The 25,000-nt window shown below is 37.8% G+C and overlaps 2 protein-coding genes and 5 pseudogenes across 5 annotated transcripts; all 7 read left to right on the top strand.

The window, feature by feature from the left end:
- The first annotated feature begins 2,520 nt into the window (after positions 1-2,520).
- On the top strand, positions 2,521-3,358 carry LOC147470287 (cuticle protein AMP1A pseudogene; annotated as a pseudogene).
- A 2,465-nt stretch (positions 3,359-5,823) lies between these two features.
- LOC147470286 (cuticle protein AMP1A pseudogene) lies at positions 5,824-6,711 on the top strand (annotated as a pseudogene). Its single transcript, XR_015191734.1, has 3 exons — positions 5,824-5,832; positions 6,004-6,296; positions 6,418-6,711. The product of XR_015191734.1 is annotated as a cuticle protein AMP1A pseudogene (transcript).
- Positions 6,712-8,828: 2,117 nt separating this feature from the next.
- Positions 8,829-9,634, top strand: LOC147470285 (cuticle protein AMP1A-like; annotated as a pseudogene).
- A 3,057-nt stretch (positions 9,635-12,691) lies between these two features.
- Positions 12,692-14,453, top strand: LOC147470284 (uncharacterized). The gene is made up of 5 exons (XM_086545681.1): positions 12,692-12,755; positions 12,937-12,980; positions 13,094-13,120; positions 13,304-13,590; positions 13,712-14,453. The coding sequence occupies exons 1-5, from the start codon at positions 12,692-12,694 to the stop codon at positions 13,944-13,946; spliced, it is 657 nt and encodes a 218-aa protein (XP_086401807.1). The 3' UTR covers positions 13,947-14,453.
- Positions 14,454-16,375: 1,922 nt separating this feature from the next.
- On the top strand, positions 16,376-17,210 carry LOC122266178 (cuticle protein AMP1A-like). 2 transcript variants are annotated; one of them, XM_086544990.1, is made up of 4 exons: positions 16,376-16,384; positions 16,566-16,649; positions 16,701-16,852; positions 16,976-17,210. In XM_086544990.1, the coding sequence occupies exons 1-4, from the start codon at positions 16,376-16,378 to the stop codon at positions 17,208-17,210; spliced, it is 480 nt and encodes a 159-aa protein (XP_086401116.1). The 2 variants fall into 2 exon arrangements, with proteins under 2 accessions (XP_086401116.1, XP_086401115.1); XM_086544989.1 differs by having other exon boundaries at positions 16,566-16,852.
- A 2,464-nt stretch (positions 17,211-19,674) lies between these two features.
- On the top strand, positions 19,675-20,561 carry LOC147470283 (cuticle protein AMP1A pseudogene; annotated as a pseudogene). Its single transcript, XR_015191733.1, has 3 exons — positions 19,675-19,683; positions 19,856-20,148; positions 20,270-20,561. The product of XR_015191733.1 is annotated as a cuticle protein AMP1A pseudogene (transcript).
- Positions 20,562-21,814: 1,253 nt separating this feature from the next.
- Positions 21,815-23,457, top strand: LOC147470282 (cuticle protein AMP1A pseudogene; annotated as a pseudogene).
- Positions 23,458-25,000: the final 1,543 nt, after the last annotated feature.

Below are 25,000 nucleotides of genomic sequence, written 5' to 3'. Positions count from 1 at the left end.
ATTCACTAAAAAAAAAAAAAAAAAAAAAAACAGATTCGACCACTCAATCACTAACTCACTCACCCTGTGTATGGGTGTGTGTGTCCTTGCCTCGCTATCTGACGTTATCAGACGTTCGTCAACATAACTTGGTATTATCTTTCAACGTTCTACAACGTTCGCCGTTCGGTATCCCAAAATTAATCTGATTACGATGCGAGATACTAAGTGGGAAGATTTCACTGGACATTCCGATTGGTAGGAGGAAAATCTGTGTTTTTATTATTCAGGATCATGATATACAGAATTATATGTGCGATTCTATCAGTCCCAATAAACAGTGAAAGTTTAGTAAACTTACAAATAGCTTATTTGCACATCAAGACCGCATGTTGTAATGAAATTAGCTCCTATTAGAAGCTCCACTCCAGTCAATGTAACAAAAACAATATATACAGAAACATTTTAAACGACTCTTTAGTCTGTACTCTAAACCAAGGATGCGACATTCACCATGCGGCACTATTAAACTGACGTAATCCATGTTTGCTATTGAAGTATAGATACACTTAATTTATATATTTCAAATTCTCGCCACTGATAGCATCATGACCGACAGTGCTGAGCTGCCACGAGAAAACACATTACTCATCCTCAATATTTAGTAATAACACTTTATGTTGTTAGAAAAGTTGTCTCAGTGACGGTGTCGTTCTAATAGTTTCATAGTAGCCTATGTGTTAGAATAAGATATATGGTTCACCTTGCTTTAGTGGTAACTGCTAGTCAACCATGAATCTATGCTTTATATCAAATATCGTACATGTAGTTGTAACAACTTTAATTATATTAGAAGTAGCATTATTCGATGCTGTTTATTATGTGATGGGGATTTAGAGAACTTCCTCTTTACTGGAACCCGTGATTGTTTGAAGCCTAGGCAAAGCTTTCCTTTGTAATTTAATTCATTTGAACTGTCACCATCACCTACCGCCTCGCTCTAAAATACTTTATAGTCCCTTCCTTCCGGTGGTTTGGTTAACGTCGTCTGTTGTTTATACGGTGGTAATGGGAAAAGGTTAAAATTCTAGAAAGTAATGATATCACTGGTTTCCAGATTTTATCATTTATGTTGTTTTCTTTCGAATCTGATTGGAGACGATGAAGAAGGAGGACAGAAGAAGAGAACACAAGGAACAGGCGAAGAGAGAGAACCAAAATTGGGAAAGCAAATTATACTTCTACTGGGAACAAATCCTCTGTGTGCAATAGAACATGCTATAGTTTTAAATACTTCGATGTATTTGAAAGGGAAAAGGTTTCACAGATATATGTTGTATTCAAGTATACACATAAATATTTTTTACATACTTACGCACATATTTTCCTGCATTTCTTTTTTTTTTTTTCTTTCTTTCTTTCTTTTCTTTTTTTTTTTTTTCTTTTTTTTTGGGGGGGGGGGGGGTGATGCATACAAGATCGTAGATGCCTACCCAACTATGATTATTTTAAGAACCGAGTGACATTACTTTCTAAAATTGATTTCTAGGTTTCTGGCCTTTGCTTGAATACTTGAACAAAACAAACTATCTAAGAAAACTTTCAACTCACACAATATCGCAAATGCCTAACCAACTTTAGCTATAAGGAAAATAACACCTGAGTGACATTGCTTTCCCAAATTGATTTCTACGCTTTTGGTCTTTGCTAGAATCCATAAACGAAACAAATTATCTGAGAAAACTTTCAAGTCTCTCTATCTATCTATCTCACTCTCTCTCTCTCTCTCTCTCTCTCTCTCTCTCTCTCTCTCTCTCTCTCTCTCTCTCTCTCTCTCTCTCTCTCTCTCTCTCTCTCTCTCTCTCTCTCTCTCTCTCTCTCTGCATCTCTACCTACATAAATCTCGCATCTTTCGAAAGTGAAACGTTTCAGTGACCATCATTTAGCCTTTTTTCTTTATTTGTTTAAACATATGAATGTAAAGAATGAAAACGCTTTCATATATACTGCAAAAAAACAAAGGAACATGTATATAAAAATACACACATACATACATACATATTTATATATAAATAATAACATATATACATATATATCTTAATGTATATATATTTTTTCATACAAATATACATACATATATACTTATATATATATATATATATACATATATATATATATATATATATATAAACACATATATCTGTGTGTGTGTGTTTGGTTGTGTGTGTATACAAATACAGAAAACATGATATGCAGCTTGGAATACAGGACCAGCCATATATATATATATATATATATATATATATATATATATATATATATATATATATATGTATGTATGTATGTGTGTGTGTATACATACAAATACAGAAACCAATATATGCAGCTTGGAATACAGGACCAGCCAAAATTTACTGAAGGCGAAGGTTAGCCATTCCCAGGGTCAGGCGCCGGAAGGGATCTAAGGAAGGAGAAGGTCAGACCCACCTATATAAGATCAGTAACACTGATTCCGACACCAGTATCCACTGAGACATCAACATGAAGTTCGTAAGTAGATGTTTCAACAAACCGACCAAACCGTTTTGCTATGAGTACACCTGTTTAATAGATGATATATCGAAATGAAAATGTTACAACTTAAGAACGATTTCTTATAGCACACATCAATGGTGAGTCATAGTAGACCATGAGTGAATCTTTAATGTTATTCTCTTTGTAACAACAGCTGATTCTCGCCTGTGTTGCCGCCGTGGCCGTCGCCGCCCCCCAGTACAGCTATGGTGTTCCTTCAGTTGAGTCTAGCGAGGAAGTAGCCGCCCCTCAGTACAGCTATGGCGCTCCTGCGGCCTCTAGCGAAGAAGTCGAGTTCGTGCCAATCCTTAAGGACGACCGCGTCCACGAAGAAGATGGAACTTTCAACTTTGATTTCGAAGCTGCCAACGGAATCCGTGTCTCCCAGGCCGGTTCTCCCGACGGTGACGATGACGCTGTGATCAAGGCAGGAGAATACTCGTAAGTATTAACCAAGTTTATCCTTTGTAGTGTCTAAAACATACCATTTAGGAATAATGATCGACCTACTTTTTCATGTTCTAAACGAATTTTGAAATAACGTTTAAAAATTATGTAACAGATACACCGCTCCCGACGGCACTGAAGTCCATGTCAAATATGTTGCCAACGAGAACGGCTTCCAGCCCCAGTCCGACATCCTGCCAGTGGCTCCCGAGTTCCCCCACCCAATCCCTCAGTTCGTCCTCGACCAGATCGCCTTCGCCGCTGAGGAAGACGCCGCCGCTGCCCGCGCCGCTGAGGAAGATTCCTACGAAGTTCCCGCCCCATCTAGTCTCTACGGCCGCCCCAACTAAATTTATGCTCGAATGATCTATTTATTCTATCTAATTACGAAATAGAATCTATATAAAAATATCTTGTGTTAATAACCATAAAATATTATATATATGTATATATACATCTATATGTACATATATACATCTACCCAATCTAATAACCTCCATAACACAAATCTGCTTTGCCTCCTGTCCGTCCCCTGTCTTATTTTATTTACTTATTTTCAAACCTTGTCATGAGCTCGCTAGCTCAGTCATTCCGTCTGTGTATGTACGTGTGTCCTTCCTCACTATCTGGACGTTATCAGACGTTCGGCAACATAATTTGGCATTATCTTTCAATGTATTTCAACGCTCAATATCCAAAAAATAATCTGTTTACGATGCGAGGTATTAAGAGGTATAAAGTGGGAAGATTTCACTGGACATTCCGATCTTTTGAAGATGAGTATGTCTATTTTTATTATTTGAAATGATATGCAAAGTTATAAGTGTGTTTCTATCAGTCCTAATAAACAATAAAACGAGTATACTTGCAAATAGCTTATTTCCACATCGTAACGGCATAATAGATCAAACCATTGTTTCTGAGTAACTTACATAATCATACTCACTCGCATCCTATCGTGGAATCTTATTTTGCAAAAACATGCTGTAATGAAATCAACTCCTATTAGAAGCTCCACTTCATTCAATGTAACAAAAACAATATATACAGAAACTTCTCTAAACGACTCTTTAGTCTGTACTCTCAACCAAGGATGCGACATTCACCACTAATAAACTAACGTAATTCATGTTTGCTATTGAAGTATAGATACACTTAATTTATATATAATATTGAATAAAATTTCAAATTCTCGCCACTGATAGCATCATGACCGACAGTACTGAGCTGCCATGATGCGAAAACATATTACTCATCCTCAATATTTAGTAATAACATTTTGTGTTGTTAAAAAAGTTGTCCCAGTGACGGAGTCGTTCTAATAACTTTATAGAAGCCAATGTGTTAGAATAAGATATATGATTCACCTTGCTTTAGTGGTAACTGCTAGTCAACCATGAATTTATGCTTTATATCAAATATACATATCGCTGTAACAACTTTCATTGCTTTAGAAATAGTATTATTCGATTATGTTTATAGAGAACTTCCTCTTTACTGGAACCCGTAATTGTTTAAAGCCCAGGCAAAGCTTTCCTTTGCAAATTTAACTCATTTGAGCTGCCCCCATCGCCTACCGCCTCGCTCTAAAATACTTTATAGTCCCTTGCTTCCAGCGGTTTGGTTAACGTTGTCTATTGTTTATACGGTGGTAATGGGAAAAGGTTAAAATTCAAGAAAGTAATGATATCACTGATGTTTCCAGATTTTATCCTTTAGTATTATTTATGCTGTTTGCTTTTGAATCTGATTGGAGACGGGAAGGAGAGAGAACAAAAGAAGAGAATACAAAGAACAGGTGAAGAGAGAGAACCAGAATTGGGAAAGCAACTTTTACTTCTGCTGGGAACAAATCCTCTGTGGGCAATCGAACATGCTATAGTCTTAAATACTTCGATGTGTATGAAAGGGAAAATGTTTCACAGATGTATGTCGTGTGCATGTAAGTATACACATATATATAGTTTTTACATACTCACGCACGTTTTTTCCCCTCTTTTTTTTTTGAGGGGGGGGAGGGATGACGCATTCAATATCGTAGATGCCTACCCAACTATGAGGAAAATAAGTGATTTTTAGGAACACCCGAGTGACATTACGTTCTGAAATTCCTTTCTAGGTTTCTGGTCTTTGCTTGAAGACACGAACAAAACAAATTATCTAAGAAAACTTTCAATTCTCTCTCTCTGTCTCTCTTTCTCTCTCTGTCTCTTTCTCACTCTCTCTCTCTGTCTCTTTCTTACTCTCTTTCTCTTTCTCTCTCTGTCTCTTTCTCACTCTCTCTCTGTGTCTCTTTGCTTACTCTCTCTCTCTCTTTCTCTCTCTTTCTCTCTCTTTCTCTCTCTCTCTCTCTCTGCAACTCTACCTAAATAAATCTCGCATCTTTCGAAAGTGAAATGTTTCAGTGACCATCATTTAGCCTTTTTCTTATTTGTTTAAATATATGCATGTATAGAATGAAAATGCTTTCATATGTATTACAAAAAAAGAACATCTATATAAAAACACATACATAAATTCATACACACACACACACACACACACACACACACATATATATATATATATGTATATATATATATATATATATATATATATATATATATATATATATATACATATACATGCATATGTGTATGCATAAAAATACAGAAAACAGGATATGTAGCTTGGAATACAGGACCAACCAAAATTTACTGAAGGCGAAGGTTAGCCATTGCCAGGGTCAGGCGCCGGAAGGGATCTATGGAGAGAGAAGGTCAGACCCACCTATATAAGATCAGTAACACTGATTCCGACACCAGTATCCACTGAGACATCAACATGAAGTTCGTAAGTAGATGTTTCAACAAACCCATTAAATATTTTGCTATGAGTACATCTATTTAATAGATGATATATCGAAATGAAAAGGTTACAGCTTAAGAACGATTTCTTATAGCACGCATCAATGGTGAGTCATAGTAGACCATGATTGAATCTTTAATGTTATTCTCTTTGTAACAACAGCTGAGCCTCGCCTGTGTTGCCGCCGTGGCCGTCGCCGCTCCCCAGTACAGCTATGGTGTTCCTTCTGCTGAGTCTAGCGAGGAAGTAGCCGCCCCTCAGTACAGCTATGGCGCTCCTGCTGCATCTAGCGAGGAAGTCGAGTTCGTGCCAATCCTTAAGGACGATCGCGTCCACGAAGAAGATGGAACTTTCAACTTTGACTTCGAAGCTGCCAACGGTATCCGTGTCTCCCAGGCCGGTTCTCCCGACGGTGACGATGACGCTGTGATCAAGGCAGGAGAATACTCGTAAGTATTAACCAAGTTTATCCTCTGTATTGTCTAAAACATACCATTCAGGAATAATGATCGACCTACTTTTTCATGTTCTAACCGAAATTTGAAATAACGTTTATCGATTATGTAACAGATACACCGCTCCTGACGGCACTGAGGTCCATGTCAAGTTCGTGGCTGACGAGAACGGCTTCCAGCCCCAGTCCGACATCCTGCCAGTGGCTCCCGAGTTCCCCCACCCAATCCCTCAGTTCGTCCTCGACCAGATCGCCTTCGCCGCTGAGGAAGACGCCGCCGCTGCCCGCGCCGCTGAGGAAGATTCCTACGAAGTTCCCGCCCCATCTAGTCTCTACGGCCGCCCCAACTAAATTTATGCTCGAATGATCTATTTATTCTATCTAATTACGAAATAGAATCTATATAAAAATATCTTGTGTTAATATCCTTAAAATGTTATATATATGTATATATATATGTATATATACATATGTACATATATACATATACATACATCTACCCAATCTAATAACCTCCATAACACAAATCTGCTTTGCCTCCTGTCCGTCCCCCTCTCTTATTTTATTACTTATTTTCAAACCTTGTCATGAGTTCGCTAGCTCATCAGTCTGTGTATGTGTGTGCGTCCTTGACTCACTATCTGACGTTATCAGACGTTCGGGACAACTAATTTGGAAGTGTCGTACTTACAAAATAGGATTTCAACGCTCAATATCCAAAAAATAATCTGATTACGAATGTCGTAGGTATTAAAGGTATAAAGTGGAAGTTTTTCACTGGACATTCCTCATCTTTGAAAGTGAGGATGTGTAACGGCACAAACGAGACCGCTAGATCAGAGGTTGAGTAATTTACATAATCATACTCACTCGCATCCTATCGTGGAATCCTATTTTGCAAAAACATGCTGTAATGAAATCAACTCCTATTAGAAGCTCCACTCCACTCAATGTAACAAAGACAATATATACAGAAACATCTCTAAACGACTTTTTAGTCTGTACTCTCAACCAAGGATGCGACATTCACCATGTGGCACTAATAAACTGACGTAATCCATGTTTGCTATTGAAGTATAGATACACTTAATTTATATATAATATTGAATAAAATTTCAAATTCTCGCCATTGATAGCATCATGACCGACAGTACTGAGCTGCCATGATGAGAAAACACATTGCTCATCCTCAATATTTAGTAATAACACTTTATGTTGTTAGAAAAGTTGTCCCAGTGACGGTGTCGTTCTAATAGTTTCATAGTAGCCTATGTGTTAGAATAAGATATATGGTTCACCTTGCTTTAGTGGAAACTGCTTGTCAACCATGAATCTATGCTTTATATCAAATGTCGTACATGTAGTTGTAACAACTTTAATTATATTAGAAGTAGCATTATTCGATGCTGTTTATTGTGTGATGGGGATTTAGAAAACTTCCTCTTTACTGGAACCCGTGATTGTTTGAAGCCTAGGCAAAGCTTCCCTTTGTAATTTATTTTATTTGAACTGTCACCATCACCTACCGCCTCGCTCTAAAATACTTTATAGTCCCTTGCTTCCGATGGTTTGGTTAACGTCGTCTGTTGTTTATACGGTGGTAATGGGAAAAGGTTAAAATTCTAGAAAGTAATGATATCACTGATGTTTCCAGATTTTATCCTTTAGTATTATTTATAATGTTTGCTTTTGAATCTGATTGGAGACGGGGAGAAGGAGGAGAACAGAAGAAGAGAACACAGGAACAGGTGAAGAGAGAGAACCAGAATTGGGAAATCAACTTTTACTTCTGCTGGGAACAAATCCTCTGTGGGCAATCGAACATGCTATATCTTTAAATACTTCGATGTATGTGAAAGGGAAAATGTTTCACAGATGTATGTTGTGTGCATGTGTATACATATATATTTTTTACATACTCACGCACGTTTTTTTCCCCTCTTTTTTTTTTTTTTTTTGGGGGGGGGGGGGATGACGCATTCAATATCGTAGATGCCTATCCAACTATGAGGAAAATAAGTGTTGTTTAGAAGTGATTTTTAGACACCCGAGTGACATTACGTTCTGAAATTCCTTTCTAGGTTTTTGGTCTTTGCTTGAATACATGAACAAAACAACTATCTAAGAAAACTTTCAATTCACTCTCTCTCTCTCTCTCTCTCTCTCTCTCTCTCTCTCTCTCCGGTATAGAATGTACGCTTGAATATATCTTGAAAAAAAAAAACAAAGGAACATAAATATAGAAAAACACATACATAAATTTATATAATATATATACATATATATACATATATATACATATATAGTATATAATATGATATATATATATATAAATATGTGTATGTATAAAAATACAAAAAAAAAATATGTAGCTTGGAATACAGGACCACCCAGAATTTACTGAAGGTGAAGGTTAGCCATTGCCAGGGTCAGGCGCCGGAAGGGATCTATGGAGGGAGAAGGTCAGACCCACCTATATAAGATCAGTAACACTGATTCCGACACCAGTATCCACTGAGACATCAACATGAAGTTCGTAAGTAGATGTTTCAGCAAACCGACCAAACCGTTTTGCTATGAGTACACTTATTTAATAGAGATATGTCGAAAAGAAGCTGTTATGGTTTAAGTACGTTTTCTCGTTATAGCATAGGTTAATGTTGAGGCATAACTGGATCTATAATGATATTCTCTTTGTAACAACAGCTGATTCTCGCCTGTTTCGCCGCTGTGGCCGTCGCCGCCCCCCAGTACAGCTATGGTGCTCCTTCTGCTGAGTCTAGCGAGGAAGTAGCCGCCCCTCAGTACAGCTATGGCGCTCCTGCTGCCTCTAGCGAGGAAGTCGAGTTCGTGCCAATCCTCAAGGACGATCGCGTCCACGAAGAAGATGGAACTTACAACTTCGACTTCGAAGCTGCCAACGGCATCCGTGTCTCCCAGGCCGGTTCTCCCGACGGTGACGATGACGCTGTGATCAAGGCTGGAGAATACTCGTAAGTGTTTCTATTGTATCTCTCATGGGAGCCATATGTAATTTCATGGAAAGTCGTGAAGCATTTGATTGATGTTTTCGAATTTTTGAAAAAATTCAACACAACAGATACACCGCTCCTGACGGCACTGAGGTCCATGTCAAGTTCGTGGCTGACGAGAACGGCTTCCAGCCCCAGTCCGACATCCTGCCAGTGGCTCCCGAGTTCCCACCCAATCCCTCAGTTCGTTCTCGACCAGATCGCCTTCGCCGCTGAGGAAGACGCCGCCGCTGCCCGCGCCGCTGAGGAAGATTCCTACGAAGTTCCCGCCCCATCTAGTCTCTACGGCCGCCCCAACTAAATTTATGCTCGAATGATCTATTTATTCTATCTAATTTCGAAATAGAATCTTTATAAAAAATATCTTGTGTTAACAACCTTAAAATATTAAACATATATATATATAATATGTATATACATATACTATATAATATATATATGTATATATATATATATATATTATATAAGCACATATATATATATTATACCTAATTTATATACATATTATTTATATTGTATATTGGCCCTATATATTATAATATATATTTATATATATATTTGTCATGATAATATATATATATATTTGCATATATGTATATATACTATATATATATGATATTATATATATTTGATATATTTACCTAATCTAAGTAAATTTCCCAGCCCCCCCCAGTCACAAATCTGCTTTGCCTCCTGTTCCGTCCTCTGTCTCATTTTCATTTAGTTATTTGCATGCAGATCATCTCGTTGTGAACCTCCGCCCTCCAAACATTCTTACTTCTTCGCCACCACTTCGTCATGAGCCTCGTTCGGCTCAGTCCAGCTCAGTCACTCGCTTCACTCACTCTCACTCAATCTAGAACTCACTCACCCTGTGTATGGGTGTGTGTGTCCCTTGCCTCGCTATCCTGACTTTAGATCAGACGTTCGTCAACATAATTGGCTTTATCTTTCAAGTTCTACAACGTCGGGTATCCCAAAATTAATCTGATTACGGATGCGAGGTTATTGAGACTAAGTTAGGGAAGCATTTCACTGGTGACAATCCGATTGGTAGGAGGAAAATCTGTGTTTTTATTATTCAGGGGATCTCATGATATACCAGAATTATATGTTGCGATTCTAATCAGTCCCAAATAAACTGAGTGAAAGTTTAGTAAACTTACAACATAGCTTATTTGCACATCAAGACGCGGCAACCATTCGTATTCTGAATTAATTATATAATCATACTTACTCCGCATCTTCTCGTGTGCAAATGTTATTTTGCAAAAACTTGTTGTAATGAAATTAGCTCCTATTAGAAGCTCCACTCCCAGTCAATGTAACAAAAACAATTATACTACAGAAACATTCTTTAAACGACTCTTTAGTCTGTACTCTAAAACCAAGGATGCGACATTCACCATGCAGGGCACCTTTTAATTAAACTGACGTAATTCCATGTTTGCTATTGAAGTATAGATTACACTTAATGCTTATATATTTCAAATATCTCGCCACTGATAGCCATCATGACCGACAGTGCTGAGCTCGCCACGAGAAAACACATACTCATCCTCAATAATTCAGCGCTAATAAACACTTTATGTTGTTAGAAAATCGTCTGTTCACAGCTGACGGTGTCGTTCCTAAATAGTTTCATAGTAGCTATGTGTTAGAATAAGATATATGGTTCACCTTGCTTTAGTGGCCTAAAAACTGTAGTAACCAGCGATCTATGCTTTATATCTAAATATCGTACCCCTTCCATAATGTAGTTGTAACACACTCTTCATTATAATTAGAAGTAGCATTAATCGATGAATGTTTATTATGTGATGGCGTGATTTATGAGAACTTCTCTTTACTGGAACCCGTGATTGTTTGAAGGCTAGGCAAAGCTTTCCTACTTGTAATTTAATTCATGTTTGAACTGTCACCATCACCTACGCCTCGCACCGTCTAAAATACTTTATAGTCCCTTCCTTCCGGTGGTTAGTGGTTCCCGGCTGCGTCTGTTGTTTATACGGTGGTAATGGGAAAAGGTTAAATTCTTAGAAAGTAATGATATCACTGGTTTCCAGATTTTATCATTTTGTTGTTTTCTTTCGAATCTGATTGGAGACGAAGAAGAAGGAGTGACAGAAGAAGAGAACACAAGGAACAGGCGAAGAGAGAGAACCAAAATTGGGAAAGCAAATTTACTTCTAATGGGAACAATCCTCTGTGTGCAATTTAGAACATGCTATAGTTATAAAAATACTTCGATGTATTTGAAAGGGAAATTGTTGATTCACAGATATATGCTGTGTATTCAAGTATACACATAAAATATTGTTTACCATTACTTACGCCACACATAGTTTTCCTCATTTCTTTTTTTTCAATTTCTTTCTTTCTTTTCTTTTGCTTTTTTTTTTTTTTCTTTTTTTTTTTTTTTTTTGGGGGGGGGGGAAGTGATGCAATACAAAATCGTAGATGCCTTACCACAACTATGATTGCTTTAAGAACACGAGTGACATTACTTCATAAACTCAATTGATTTCTAGGTTTCTGGCCTTTGCTTGAATACTTGAACAAAACATCAACTATCTAAGAAAACTTTTCAAACTCAACACAATACTCGCAAATTGCCTTAACCAACTTTAGCTAATGCGGTAATAAATAACACCCTGAGTGAACCATTGCTTTCTCAAAATTGATTTTTACGCTTTTGGTCTTTGCTAGAAATCCATAAACCGAAACAAATTATTGAAGAAAACTTTCAAGTCCTGCTCTCTATCTATCTATCTCACTCTTACCCTCTCACTCTCTCTCTCTCTCTCTACTCTCTTCTCTCTCTCTTTCTCTCTCCTCTCTCTTCTCTCTCTCTTCTCTACTCTCTCTCTCTCCTCTCTCTCTCTCTGCATCTCTACCTACATAAATCAAATCGCATCTTTCGTAAAGTTGAACTGTTTCTAGTGGACCATCATTCTAGCCTTTTTTCCTTTATTTGTTTCCATCACTAGAAACATATGAATGTATAGAATGAGTAAACTCTTTCCTATATATGCACTGCAAAAAAACAATCAGGAACATGCCTGCCTCGCTCGTATATAAAAAATTAATACAAACATACATACATACCATAATTTATATATAAATATCTACGTATATACATAGATATTAGCTTAATGTATACGATATTTTTTTATAAAAAAATATACATACATATATACCTTAGCCGCTCACTACAATAAGAGCACTCCTAATTATACTATTAATATTATTATATACAATCCTATTCTATTTTATATATATATATATGTATATATAAACCACATTATATCTGTGTGTGTGTGTTTGGTTGTGCGCGTGTTATACAAATACAGAAAACATGATATGCAGCTTGGAATACAGGGACCAGGCCAATCTATATCGCTCGTCTAGCTACTCTCTGTGTATAAGTGACGATCTCGATATATATATATACTTTCTATATATATATATATATATATGATATATATATGTTATGTATACTATTTATAATATGTATGCTATGACATGCTCACCTGTGTGTGTTATGTATGTGTGTATACATACAACTAACATACCAAGAAACAATCTGATGTTGATATGCAGCTTCATGGGGAATACAGGACCAGCAAAATTTACTGAAGGCGAAGGTTAGCCGTTCTGCGCCCCAGGGTCAGGCGCCGGAAGGGATCTAAGGAAGCTCCTCGAGACTGCTAGGTCAGACCCCCCTATATAAGATCAGTAACACTGATTCCGACACCAGTATCCACTGAGACATCAACATGAGTTCGTAAGTCGATGTTTCAACAAACCGACCAAACCGTTTTGCTATGAGTACACTGTTTAATAGATGAAACGCTCGTATATCGAAATGAAAATGTTACAATTAAGAACGATTTTTATAGCACACCTCAATGGTGAGTCATAGTAGACCATGAGTGAATCTTTAATGTTATTCTCTTTGTAACAACAGCTGATCTCGCCTGTGTTGCGCCGTGGCCGTCGCCGCCCCAGTACAGCCTGTATATGGTGTTCTTCAGTTGAGTCTAGCGAGGAAGTAGCCGCCCCTCAGTACAGCTATGGCGCTCCTGCTGCATCTAGCGAGGAAGTCGAGTTCGTGCCAATCCTTAAGGACGATCGCGTCCATGAAGAAGATGGAACTTTCAACTTTGACTTCGAAGCTGCCAACGGTATCCGTGTCTCCCAGGCCGGTTCTCCCGACGGTGACGATGACGCTGTGATCAAGGCAGGAGAATACTCGTAAGTATTACCCAAGTTTATCCTCTGTATTGTCTAAAACATACCATTTAGGAATAATGATCGACCTACTTTTTCATGTTCTAACCGAATTTTGAAATAACGTTTAAAAATTATGTAACAGATACACCGCTCCTGACGGCACTGAAGTCCATGTCAAGTTCGTGGCTGACGAGAACGGCTTCCAGCCCCAGTCCGACATCCTGCCAGTGGCTCCCGAGTTCCCCCACCCAATCCCTCAGTTCGTCCTCGACCAGATCGCCTTCGCCGCTGAGGAAGACGCCGCCGCTGCCCGCGCCGCCGAGGAAGATTCCTACGAAGTTCCCGCGCCATCTAGTCTCTACGGCCGCCCCAACTAAATTTATGCTCGAATGATCTATTTATTCTATCTAATTACGAAATAGAATCTATATAAAAATATCTTGTGTTAATAACCATAAAATATTATATATATGTATATATGTACATCTATATGTACATATATACATTTACCCAATCTAATAACCTCCATAACACAAATCTGCTTTGCCTCCTGTCCGTCCCCTGTCTTATTTTATTTACTTATTTTCAAACCTTGTCATGAGTTAACTAGCTCAGTCATTCCGTCTGTGTATGTACATGTGTCCTTGCCTCACTATCTGGACGTTATCAGACGTTCGGCAACATAATTTGGCATTATCTTTCAATGTATTTCAACGCTCAATATCCAAAAAATAATCTGATTACGATGCGAGGTATTAAGAGGTATAAAGTGGGAAGATTTCACTGGACATTCCGATCTTTTGAAGGTGAGTATGTGTGTTTTTATTATTTGAAATGATATGCAAAGTTACAAGTGTGTTTCTATCAGTCCTAATAAACAATAAAACGAGTATACTTACAAATAGCTTATTTCCACATCGTAACGGCATAATAGATCAAACCATTGTTTCTGAGTAACTTACATAATCATACTCGCATCCTATCGTGGAATCTTGTTTTGCAAAAACATGCTGTAATGAAATTAGCTCCTATTAGAAGCTCCACTCCAGTCAATGTAACAAAAACAATATATACAGAAACATCTCTAAGCGACTTTTTAGTCTGTACTCTTAACCAAAGACATTCACCATGTGGCACTAATAAACTAATGTAATTCATGTTTGCTATTGAAGCATAGATACACTTAATTTATATATGATATTGAATAAAATTTCAAATTCTCGCCACTGATAGCATCATGACCGGCAATACTGAGCTGCCATGATGAGAAAACACATTGCTCATCCTCAATATTTAGTAATAACACTTTATGTTGTTAGAAAAGTTGTCCCAGTGACGGTGTCGTTCTAATAGCTTTATAGAAGCCAATGTGTTAGAATAAGATTTATTATTCACCTTGCTTTAGTGGTAACTGCTAGTCAACCATAAATTTATGCTTTATATCAAATATACATATCGCTGTAACAACTTTCATTACTTTAGAAATACTATTATTTGATTATGTTTATAGAGAACTTCCTCTTTACTGGAACCCGTAATTGTTTGAAGCCCAGGCAAAGCTTTCCTTCGCAAATTTAACTCATTTGAACTGCCCCCATCGCCTACCGCCTCGCTCTAAAATACTTTATAGTCCCTTGCTTCCAGCGGTTTGGTTAACGTTGTCTATTGTTTATACGGTGGTAATGGGAAAAGGTTAAAATTCAAGAAAGTAATGATATCACTGATGTTTCCAGATTTTATCCTTTAGTATTATTTATGTTGTTTGCTTTTGAATCTGATTGGAGACGGGAAGGAGAGAGAACAAAAGAAGAGAATACAAAGAACAGGTGAAGAGAGAGAACCAGAATTGGGAAAGCAACTTTTACTTCTGCTGGGAAAAAATCCTCTGTGGGCAATCGAACATGCTATAGTTTTAAATACTTCGATGTGAATGAAAGGGAAAATGTTTCACAGATGTATGTTGTGTGCATGTAAGTATACACATATATATAGTTTTTACATACTCACGCACGTTTTTTCCCTTTTTTTTGGGGGGGGGGGGGATGACGCATTCAATATCGTAGATGCCTACCCAACTATGAGGAAAATAAGTGATTTTTAGGAACACCCGAGTGGCATTACGTTCTGAAATTCCTTTCTAGGTTTCTGGTCTTTGCTTGAATACACGAACAAAACAAATTATCTAAGAAAACTTTCAATTCTCTTTCTCTCTCTCTCTTTCTCTCTGTGTCTCTTTCTCAATCTCTCTCTGTCTCTTTCTTACTCTCTTTCTCTTTCTCTCTGTGTCTCTTTCTCACTCTCTCTGTGTCTCTTTGCTTACTCTCTCTCTCTCTCTCTTTTTTCTCTCTCTCTCTCTGCAACTCTACCTACATAAATCTCGCATCTTTCGATAGTGAAATGTTTCAGTGACCATCATTTAGCCTTTTTCTTATTTGTTTAAATATATGCATGTTTTAGAATGAAAATGCTTTCATATGTATTACAAAAAAAGGAACATCTATATAAAAACACATACATAAATTCACACACACACACACATATATATATATATATATATATATATATATATATATATATATATATATATATATATATATATATATATACATACATATGTGTATGCCTAAAAATACAGAAAACAGAATATGTAGCTTGGAATACAGGACCAACCAAAATTTACCGAAGGCGATGGTTACCCATTGCCAGGGTCAGGCGCCGGAAGGGATCTATGGAGGGAGAAGGTCAGACCCACCTATATAAGATCAGTAACACTGATTCCGACACCAGTATCCACTGAGACATCAACATGAAGTTCGTAAGTAGATGTTTCAACAAACCGTCTAAACTATGAGTATGCTATGAGTACACCTATTTAATAGACGATATATCGAAATGAAAATGTTACAGCTTAAGAACGATTTCTTATAGCACACATCAATGGTGAGTCATAGTAGACCATGATTGAATCTTTAATGTTATTCTCTTTGTAACAACAGCTGATCCTCGCCTGTGTTGCCGCCGTGGCCGTCGCCGCTCCCCAGTACAGCTATGGTGCTCCTTCTGCTGAGTCTAGTGAGGAAGTAGCCGTCCCTCAGTACAGCTATGGCGCTCCTGCTGCATCTAGCGAGGAGGTCGAGTTCGTGCCAATCCTTAAGGACGATCGCGTCCACGAAGAAGATGGAACTTTCAACTTTGACTTCGAAGCTGCCAACGGTATCCGTGTCTCCCAGGCCGGTTCTCCCGACGGTGATGATGACGCTGTGATCAAGGCTGGAGAATACTCGTAAGTATTACATAAGTTTATCCTCTATATTGTCTAAAAACATACCATTTAGAAATAATTATCGGCTTACCTTTTTCATTTTCTTTCTGACTCTTGAAATAACATTTAACAATTATGTAACAGATACACCGCTCCTGACGGCACTGAGGTCCATGTCAAGTTCGTGGCTGACGAGAACGGCTTCCAGCCCCAGTCCGACGTCCTTCCAGTGGCTCCCGCGTTCCCTCACCCAATCCCTCAGTTCGTTCTGGACCAAATCGCCTTCGCTGCCGAGGAAGACGCCGCCGCTGCACGCGCCGCTGAGGAAGATTCCTACGAAGTTCCCGCCCCATCTAGTCTCTACGGCCGCCCCAACTAAATTTATGCTCGAATGATCTATTTATTCTATCTAATTCCGAAATAGAATCTTTATAAAAATATCCTGTGTTAATAACCTCTATAAAATATTATATTATATATATATATATATATATATCTATATGTATATATATACATCTACCTAATCTAATAACCTCCATAACACAAATCTGCTTTGCCTCCTGTCCGTCCCCTGTCTCATTTTATTTAGTTATTTGCCATGCAGATCATCATACCTCGTGTGATACTCCGCCCCTCCCTCTTCAAACCTTGCCATGAGCTCGCTAGCTCAGTCACGCATCGTTTCAACAACTCATTCACACTCACTCACCTGTGTATGGGTAGTGCGTCCTTGCCTCACTATCTGACAATATCAGACGTTCGTCAACATAATTTGGCATTATCTTTCAATGGATTTCAACGTACAGTATCCAAAAAATAATCTGATTACGATGCGAGGTATAAAGTGGGAAGTTTTCACTGGACATTCCGATCTTTTGAAGGTGAGTATGTGTGTTTTTATTATTTGAAATGATATGCAAAGTTATAAGTGTGTTTCTATCAATCCTAATAAACAATAAAACGAGTAAACTTACAAATAGCTTATTTCCACATCGTAACGGCATAATAGATCAAACCATTGTTTCTGAGTAATTTACATAATCATACTCACTCGCATCCTATCGTGGAATCTTGTTTTGCAAAAACATGCTGTAATGAAATTAGCTCCTATTAGAAGCTCCACTCCACTCAATGTAACAAAAACAATATATACAGAAACATCTCTAAACGACTCTTTAGTCTGTACTCTCAACCAAGGATGCGACATTCACCATGGGGCACTAATAAACTGACGTAATCCATGTTTGTTATTGAAGTATAGATACACTTAATTTATATATAATATTGAATAGAATTTCAAATTCTCGCCACTGATAGCATCATGACCGACAGTACTGAGCTGCCATGATGAGAAAACACATTACTCATCCTCAATATTTAGTAATAACACTTTATGTTGTTAGAAAAGTTGTCCCAGTGACGGTGTCGTTCTAATAGTTTCATAGTAGCCTATGTGTTAGAATGAGATATATGGTTCACCTTGCTTTAGTGGAAACTGCTTGTCAACCATGAATCTATGCTTTATGTCAAATGTCGTACATATAGTTTTAATAACTTTCATTACATTAGAAATAGTATTATTCGATTATGCTTATAGAGAACTTCCTCTTTACTGGAACCCGTGATTGTTTGAAGCCCAGGCAAAGCTTCCCTTTGTAATTTATTTTATTTGAACTGTCACCATCACCTACCGCCTCGCTCTAAAATACTTTATAGTCCCTTGCTTCCGATGGTTTGGTTAACGTCGTCTGTTGTTTATACGGTGGTAATGGGAAAAGGTTAAATGGGAAAAGGTTAAAATTCAAGAAAGTAATGATATCACTGATGTTTCCAGATTTTATCCTTTAGTATTATTTATGTTGTTTGCTTTTGAATCTGATTGGACACGGGAAGGAGGGAGAACAGAAGAAGAGAATACAAAGAACAGGTGAAGAGAGAGAACCAGAATTGGGAAAACAACTTTTACTTCTGCTGGGAACAAATCCTCTGTGGGCAATCGAACATGCTATAGTTTTAAATACTTCGATATGTATGAAAGGGAAAATGTTTCACAGATGTATGTTGTGTGCATGTGTATACACATATATATAGTTTTTACATACTCACGCACGTTTTTTCCCCTCTTTTTTTTTTTTTTTTTTTTTGGGGGGGGGGGGGGGGGGGCGCATTCAATATCGTAGATGCCTACCCAACTATGAGGAAAATAAGTGATTTTTAGGAACACCCGAGTGACATTACGTTCTGAAATTCCTTTCTAGGTTTCTGGTCTTTGCTTGAATACACGAACAAAACAAACTATCTAAGAAAACTTTCAATTCTCTCTCTCTCTCTCTCTCTCTCTCTCTCTCTCTCTCTTTCTCTGCAACTCTACCTACATAAATCTCGCATCTTTCGAAAGTGAAATGTTTCAGTGACCATCATTTAGCCTTTTTCTTATTTGTTTAAATATATGCATGTATAGAATGGAAATACTTTCATATGTATTACAAAAAAAAAACAAAGGAACATCTATATAAAAACACATACATAAATTCATACACACACATACACACACACACACACACACACACACACACACACACACATATATATATATATATATATATATATATATATATATATATATATATATATACACATATACATGCATATATGTATGCATAAAAATACAGAAAACAGGATATGTAGCTTGGAATACAGGACCAACCAAAATTTACTGAAGGCGAAGGTTAGCCATTGCCAGGGTCAGGCGCCGGAAGGGATCTAAGGAAGGAGAAGGTCAGACCCACCTATATAAGATCAGTAACACTGATTCCGACACCAGTATCCACTGAGACATCAACATGAAGTTCGTAAGTAGATGTTTCAACAAACCCATTAAATATTTTTGCTATGAGTACATCTATTTAATAGATGATATATCGAAATGAAAATGTTACAGCTTAAGAACGATTTCTTATAGCACACATCAATGGTGAGTCATAGTAGACCATGATTGAATCTTTAATGTTATTCTCTTTGTAACAACAGCTGATCCTCGCCTGTGTTGCCGCCGTGGCCGTCGCCGCCCCCCAGTACAGCTATGGTGCTCCTTCAGTTGAGTCTAGCGAGGAAGTAGCCGCCCCTCAGTACAGCTATGGCGCTCCTGCTGCATCTAGCGAGGAAGTCGAGTTCGTGCCAATCCTTAAGGACGATCGCGTCCACGAAGAAGATGGAACTTTCAACTTTGACTTCGAAGCTGCCAACGGTATCCGTGTCTCCCAGGCCGGTTCTCCCGACGGTGATGATGACGCTGTGATCAAGGCAGGAGAATACTCGTAAGTATTAACGAAGTATATCCCTTATATTGTCTAAAACATACCATTTAGGAATAATGATCGACCTACTTTTTCATGTTCTAACCGAATTTTGAAATAACGTTTAAAAATTATGTAACAGATACACCGCTCCTGACGGCACTGAGGTCCATGTCAAGTTCGTGGCTGACGAGAACGGCTTCCAGCCCCAGTCCGACATCCTGCCAGTGGCTCCCGAGTTCCCCCACCCAATCCCTCAGTTCGTCCTCGACCAGATCGCCTTCGCCGCTGAGGAAGACGCCGCCGCTGCCCGCGCCGCTGAGGAAGATTCCTACGAAGTTCCCGCCCCATCTAGTCTCTACGGCCGCCCTAATTAAATTTATACTCGAATGATCTATTTATTCTATCTAATTACGAAATAGAATCTTTATCAAAAACATCTTGTGTTAACAACCTTAAAATATTAAACATATATATATAAAATATGTATATACATATACACACACATATACATATATATACATATATATATATATATATATATATATATATATACATATACCCAATCTAATAACCTCCACAACACAAATCTGCTTTGCCTCCTGTCCGTCCTACTTATTTTCAAACCTTGTCATGAGCTCGCTAGCTCAGTCAGTCAGTCTGTGTATGTGTGTGTGTCCTTGCCTCACTATCTGACGATATCAGGCGTTCCATCTTCTTCGTGGACGCGGTCGTCCTTAAGGATTGGCACAAACTAGACTTCCTCGCTAGATGCAGCAGGTGCGCCATTAATTTACATAATCATGCTCACTCGCGTCTTATCGTGAAATGTTATTTTTGTAAACACATGTGGTAATGAAATCAACTCCTATTAGAAGCTCCACTCCAGTCAACGTAACAAAAACAATATATACAGAAACATCTCTAAACGACTCCTTAGTCTGTACTCTCACCCAAGGATGCGACATTCACTATGGGGCACTAATAAAATGACGTAATTCATATTGGATATTGAAGCATAGATACACCTATTTTATATGAAATAGTGAATAGAAATTAATAATTTTCGACCCTTATGGCATTATGACTGACAGTAATGAGTTTCCATGATGGGAAAATACATTACTCATCGCCAGTACTCAGTAGTAACACACTCTATGTTGTTAAAGAAATTGGGAGATCCGTGTAAGTGTCCCAGAGACGGTGTCGCTCTAATAGTTTTATAGTAGCCAATGTGCTTCAATGAGATATACGATTCACCTTGCTTTAGTGGTAACTGCTAGTCAACCATGAATCTATGGCTGATATCAAATGTCGTAAATATAATTATAACAATTTTCATTAAATTATAAATTATATTATCAGATGCTGTTTATTGTGTGATGGTGATAAAGAAAACTTCCTCTATACTGGAATCCGTGTTTAATTAAAGCCCAGGCAAAGCTTTCCTTCGCAAATTTAACTTATTTGAACTGCCACCATTACCTTCCGCCTCGCACTCTAAAATGCTTTATGGTCCCTTCCTTCCGGTGGTTTGGTTTAAATCGCCTGTTGTTTATACGCTGGTAATGGTAAAAGATCAAATTCAAGAGAATTATTTTACTGATGTTTCAGGACTTTATCATTCAGTATTATTCATGCTGTTAGCTTACGAATCTGACTGGAGACGGGGAAGAGGACGACAGAAATGGAAGAGAACACAGGAACAGGTGAAGAGAGAGAAACAGAAGTGGAAAATCAACTCCTATCTGTGCTGGGAACGAATCCTCTGGGGGCAGAACACGCTATATCTTTAAATACTTCGGTGTATGTGAAAGGAAAAATGTTTCACAGATGTATACTGTGTGCATATGTGTACATAAATATTGTTTACGTACTTACTTTTTGTGTGTGTGTGTGTGTTTATATGTAGGAGGTGGGGATGACGCATACAATATCGCATACAATGTCTAACCAACTTTAGCTATGAGGAAAATAACACCTGAGTGACATTGCTTTCTCAAATTAATTTCTAAGATTTTGGCCTTTGCTTGAATCCATGAACTAAACAAACTATCTGAGAAAACATTCAAATTATTCACTCCCTCTCCCTCTCTTTCTCTCGCTCTCTCTCCCTCTCTCTGTATCCCTGAATATATCTTGAAAAAAAAACCGACAAAGGAACATAAATATAGAAATACACATAAATATATTTATATTATATATATACATATATATACATGTACACACACATATATATGTATATACATATGCATATATATATACATATAAATGTGTGTGTGCGTATGTATATATATACAAAAAAAAAATATGCAGCGTGGAATATTTGACCACCCAGAATTTACTGAAGGTGAAGGTTAGCCATTGCCAGGGTCAGGCGCCGGAAGGGATCTATGGAGGGAGAAGGTCAGACCCACCTATATAAGATCAGTAACACTGATTCCGACACCAGTATCCACTGAGACATCAACATGAAGTTCGTAAGTAGATGTTTCAACAAACCCATTAAATATTTTTGCTATGAGTACATCTATTTAATAGATAATATATCGAAAAGAAGCTTTTATGGTTTAAGTACGTTTTCTCGTTATAGCATAGGTTAATGTTGAGGCATAACTGGATCTATAATGATATTCTCTTTGTAACAACAGCTGATCCTCGCCTGTGTTGCCGCCGTGGCCGTCGCCGCTCCCCAGTACAGCTATGGTGTTCCTTCAGTTGAGTCTAGCGAGGAAGTAGCCGCCCCTCAGTACAGCTATGGCGCTCCTGCTGCATCTAGCGAGGAAGTCGAGTTCGTGCCAATCCTTAAGGACGATCGCGTCCACGAAGAAGATGGAACTTTCAACTTTGACTTCGAAGCTGCCAACGGTATCCGTGTCTCCCAGGCCGGTTCTCCCGACGGTGACGATGACGCTGTGATCAAGGCTGGAGAATACTCGTAAGTGCTTCTATTGTATCTCTCATGGGAGCCATATGTAATTTCATGGAAAGTCGTGAAGCATTTGATTGATGTTTTCTTTTATTCAACACAACAGATACACCGCTCCTGACGGCACTGAGGTCCATGTCAAGTTCGTGGCTGACGAGAACGGCTTCCAGCCCCAGTCCGACATCCTGCCAGTGGCTCCCGAGTTCCCCCACCCAATCCCTCAGTTCGTCCTCGACCAGATCGCCTTCGCCGCTGAGGAAGACGCCGCCGCTGCCCGCGCCGCTGAGGAAGATTCCTACGAAGTTCCCGCCCCATCTAGTCTCTACGGCCGCCCCAACTAAATTTATGCTCGAATGATCTATTTATTCTATCTAATTCCGAAATAGAATCTTTATCAATAATATCCTGTGTTAATAACCTTAAAATATTATATATATATATATATATATATATATATATATATATATATATATATATGTATGTATGTATATGTATATATATATATATATATATATGTATATATACATACACATATATACATATATATACATATACATACATATATATATATATATATATATATATATATAAATATATATGGATATATGTATGTATATATATATATATATATTTATTTATTTATTTACCTAATCTAATAACTTCCACAGTACAAATCTGCTTTGCCTCCTGTCCGTCCTCTGTCTCATTTTATTTAGTTATTTGCATGCAGATCATCCTCGTGTGAACCTCCGCCCTCCCAAACATTCCTACTTCTCTCGCCACACTTGTCATGAGCTCGTTCGGTCAGTCAGTCAGTCACTCGTTCACTCACTCATTCACTAACTCACTCACCCTGTGTATGGGTGTGTGTGTCCTTGCCTCACTATCTGACAATATCAGACGTTCGTCAACATAATTTGGCATTATCTTTCAACGTTCTACAACGTACAGTATCCCAAAACTAATCTGATTACGATGCGAGGTACAAGTGGGAAGATTTCACTGGACATTCCGATTGGTAGGAGGAAAATCTGTGTTTTTGTTATTCAGAATGATGATATACAGAGTTATATGTGCGATTCTATCAGTCCCAATAAACAGTGAAAGTTTAGTAAACTTACAAATAGCTTATTTGCACATCGAGACCGCATAATAGATCAAACCATCGTTTCTGAGTAACTTACATAATCATACTCACTCGCATCCTATCGTGGAATCTTGTTTTGCAAAAACATGCTGTAATGAAATTAGCTCCTATTAGAAGCTCCACTCCAGTCAATGTAACAAAAACAATATATACAGAAACATCTCTAAACGACTCTTTAGTCTGTACTCTCAACCAAGGATGCGACATTCACTATGTGGCACTAATAAACTAACGTAATTCATATTTGCTATTGAAGTATAGATACACATAATTTATATATAATATTGAATAAAATTTCAAATTCTCGCCACTGATAGCATCATGACCGACAGTACTGAGCTGCCATGATGAGAAAACACAATACTCATCCTCAATATTTAGTAATAACACTTTATGTTGTTAGAAAAGTTGTCTCAGTGACGGTGTCATTCTAATAGTTTTATAGTAGCCTATGTGTTAGAATAATATATATGGTTCACCTTGCTTTAGTGGTAACTGCTAGTCAACCATGAATCTATGCTTTATATCAAATGTACATAAAGTTATAATAACTCTCATTACATTAGAAATAGTATTATTCGATTATGTTTATAGAGAACTTCCTCTTTACTGGAACCCGTGATTGTTTGAAGCCCAGGCAAAGCTTTCCTTCGCAAATTCAACTCATTTGAACTGTCACCATCACCTACCGCCTCGCTCTAAAATACTTTATAGTCCCTTCCTTCCGGTGGTTTGGTTAACGTCGTCTGTTGTTTATACGGTGGTAATGGGGAAAGGTTAAAATTCAAGAAAGTAAT

This window comes from Penaeus japonicus, unplaced genomic scaffold (assembly GCF_977035675.1).
Source record: "Penaeus japonicus unplaced genomic scaffold, GWHDUDI00000001_assembly GWHDUDI00000016, whole genome shotgun sequence".
NCBI lineage: Eukaryota > Metazoa > Arthropoda > Malacostraca > Decapoda > Penaeidae > Penaeus > Penaeus japonicus.
This window is presented reverse-complemented; position numbering and strand designations above follow the sequence as displayed.

Excerpts from the sequence above, each read along its gene's own strand:
- LOC147470284 (XM_086545681.1), top strand. The coding sequence starts at position 12,692 with ATGATATGCAGCTTGGAATACAGGGACCAGGCCAATCTATATCGCTCG. Across the intron at positions 12,981-13,093 it reads AAAATTTACTGAAGGCGAAG|TATCCACTGAGACATCAACA; the intron begins GTTAGCCGTTCT and ends TTCCGACACCAG. Across the intron at positions 13,121-13,303 it reads TGAGACATCAACATGAGTTC|CTGATCTCGCCTGTGTTGCG; the intron begins GTAAGTCGATGT and ends TTGTAACAACAG.
- LOC122266178 (XM_086544989.1), top strand. Across the intron at positions 16,853-16,975 it reads ATCAAGGCTGGAGAATACTC|ATACACCGCTCCTGACGGCA; the intron begins GTAAGTATTACA and ends ATTATGTAACAG.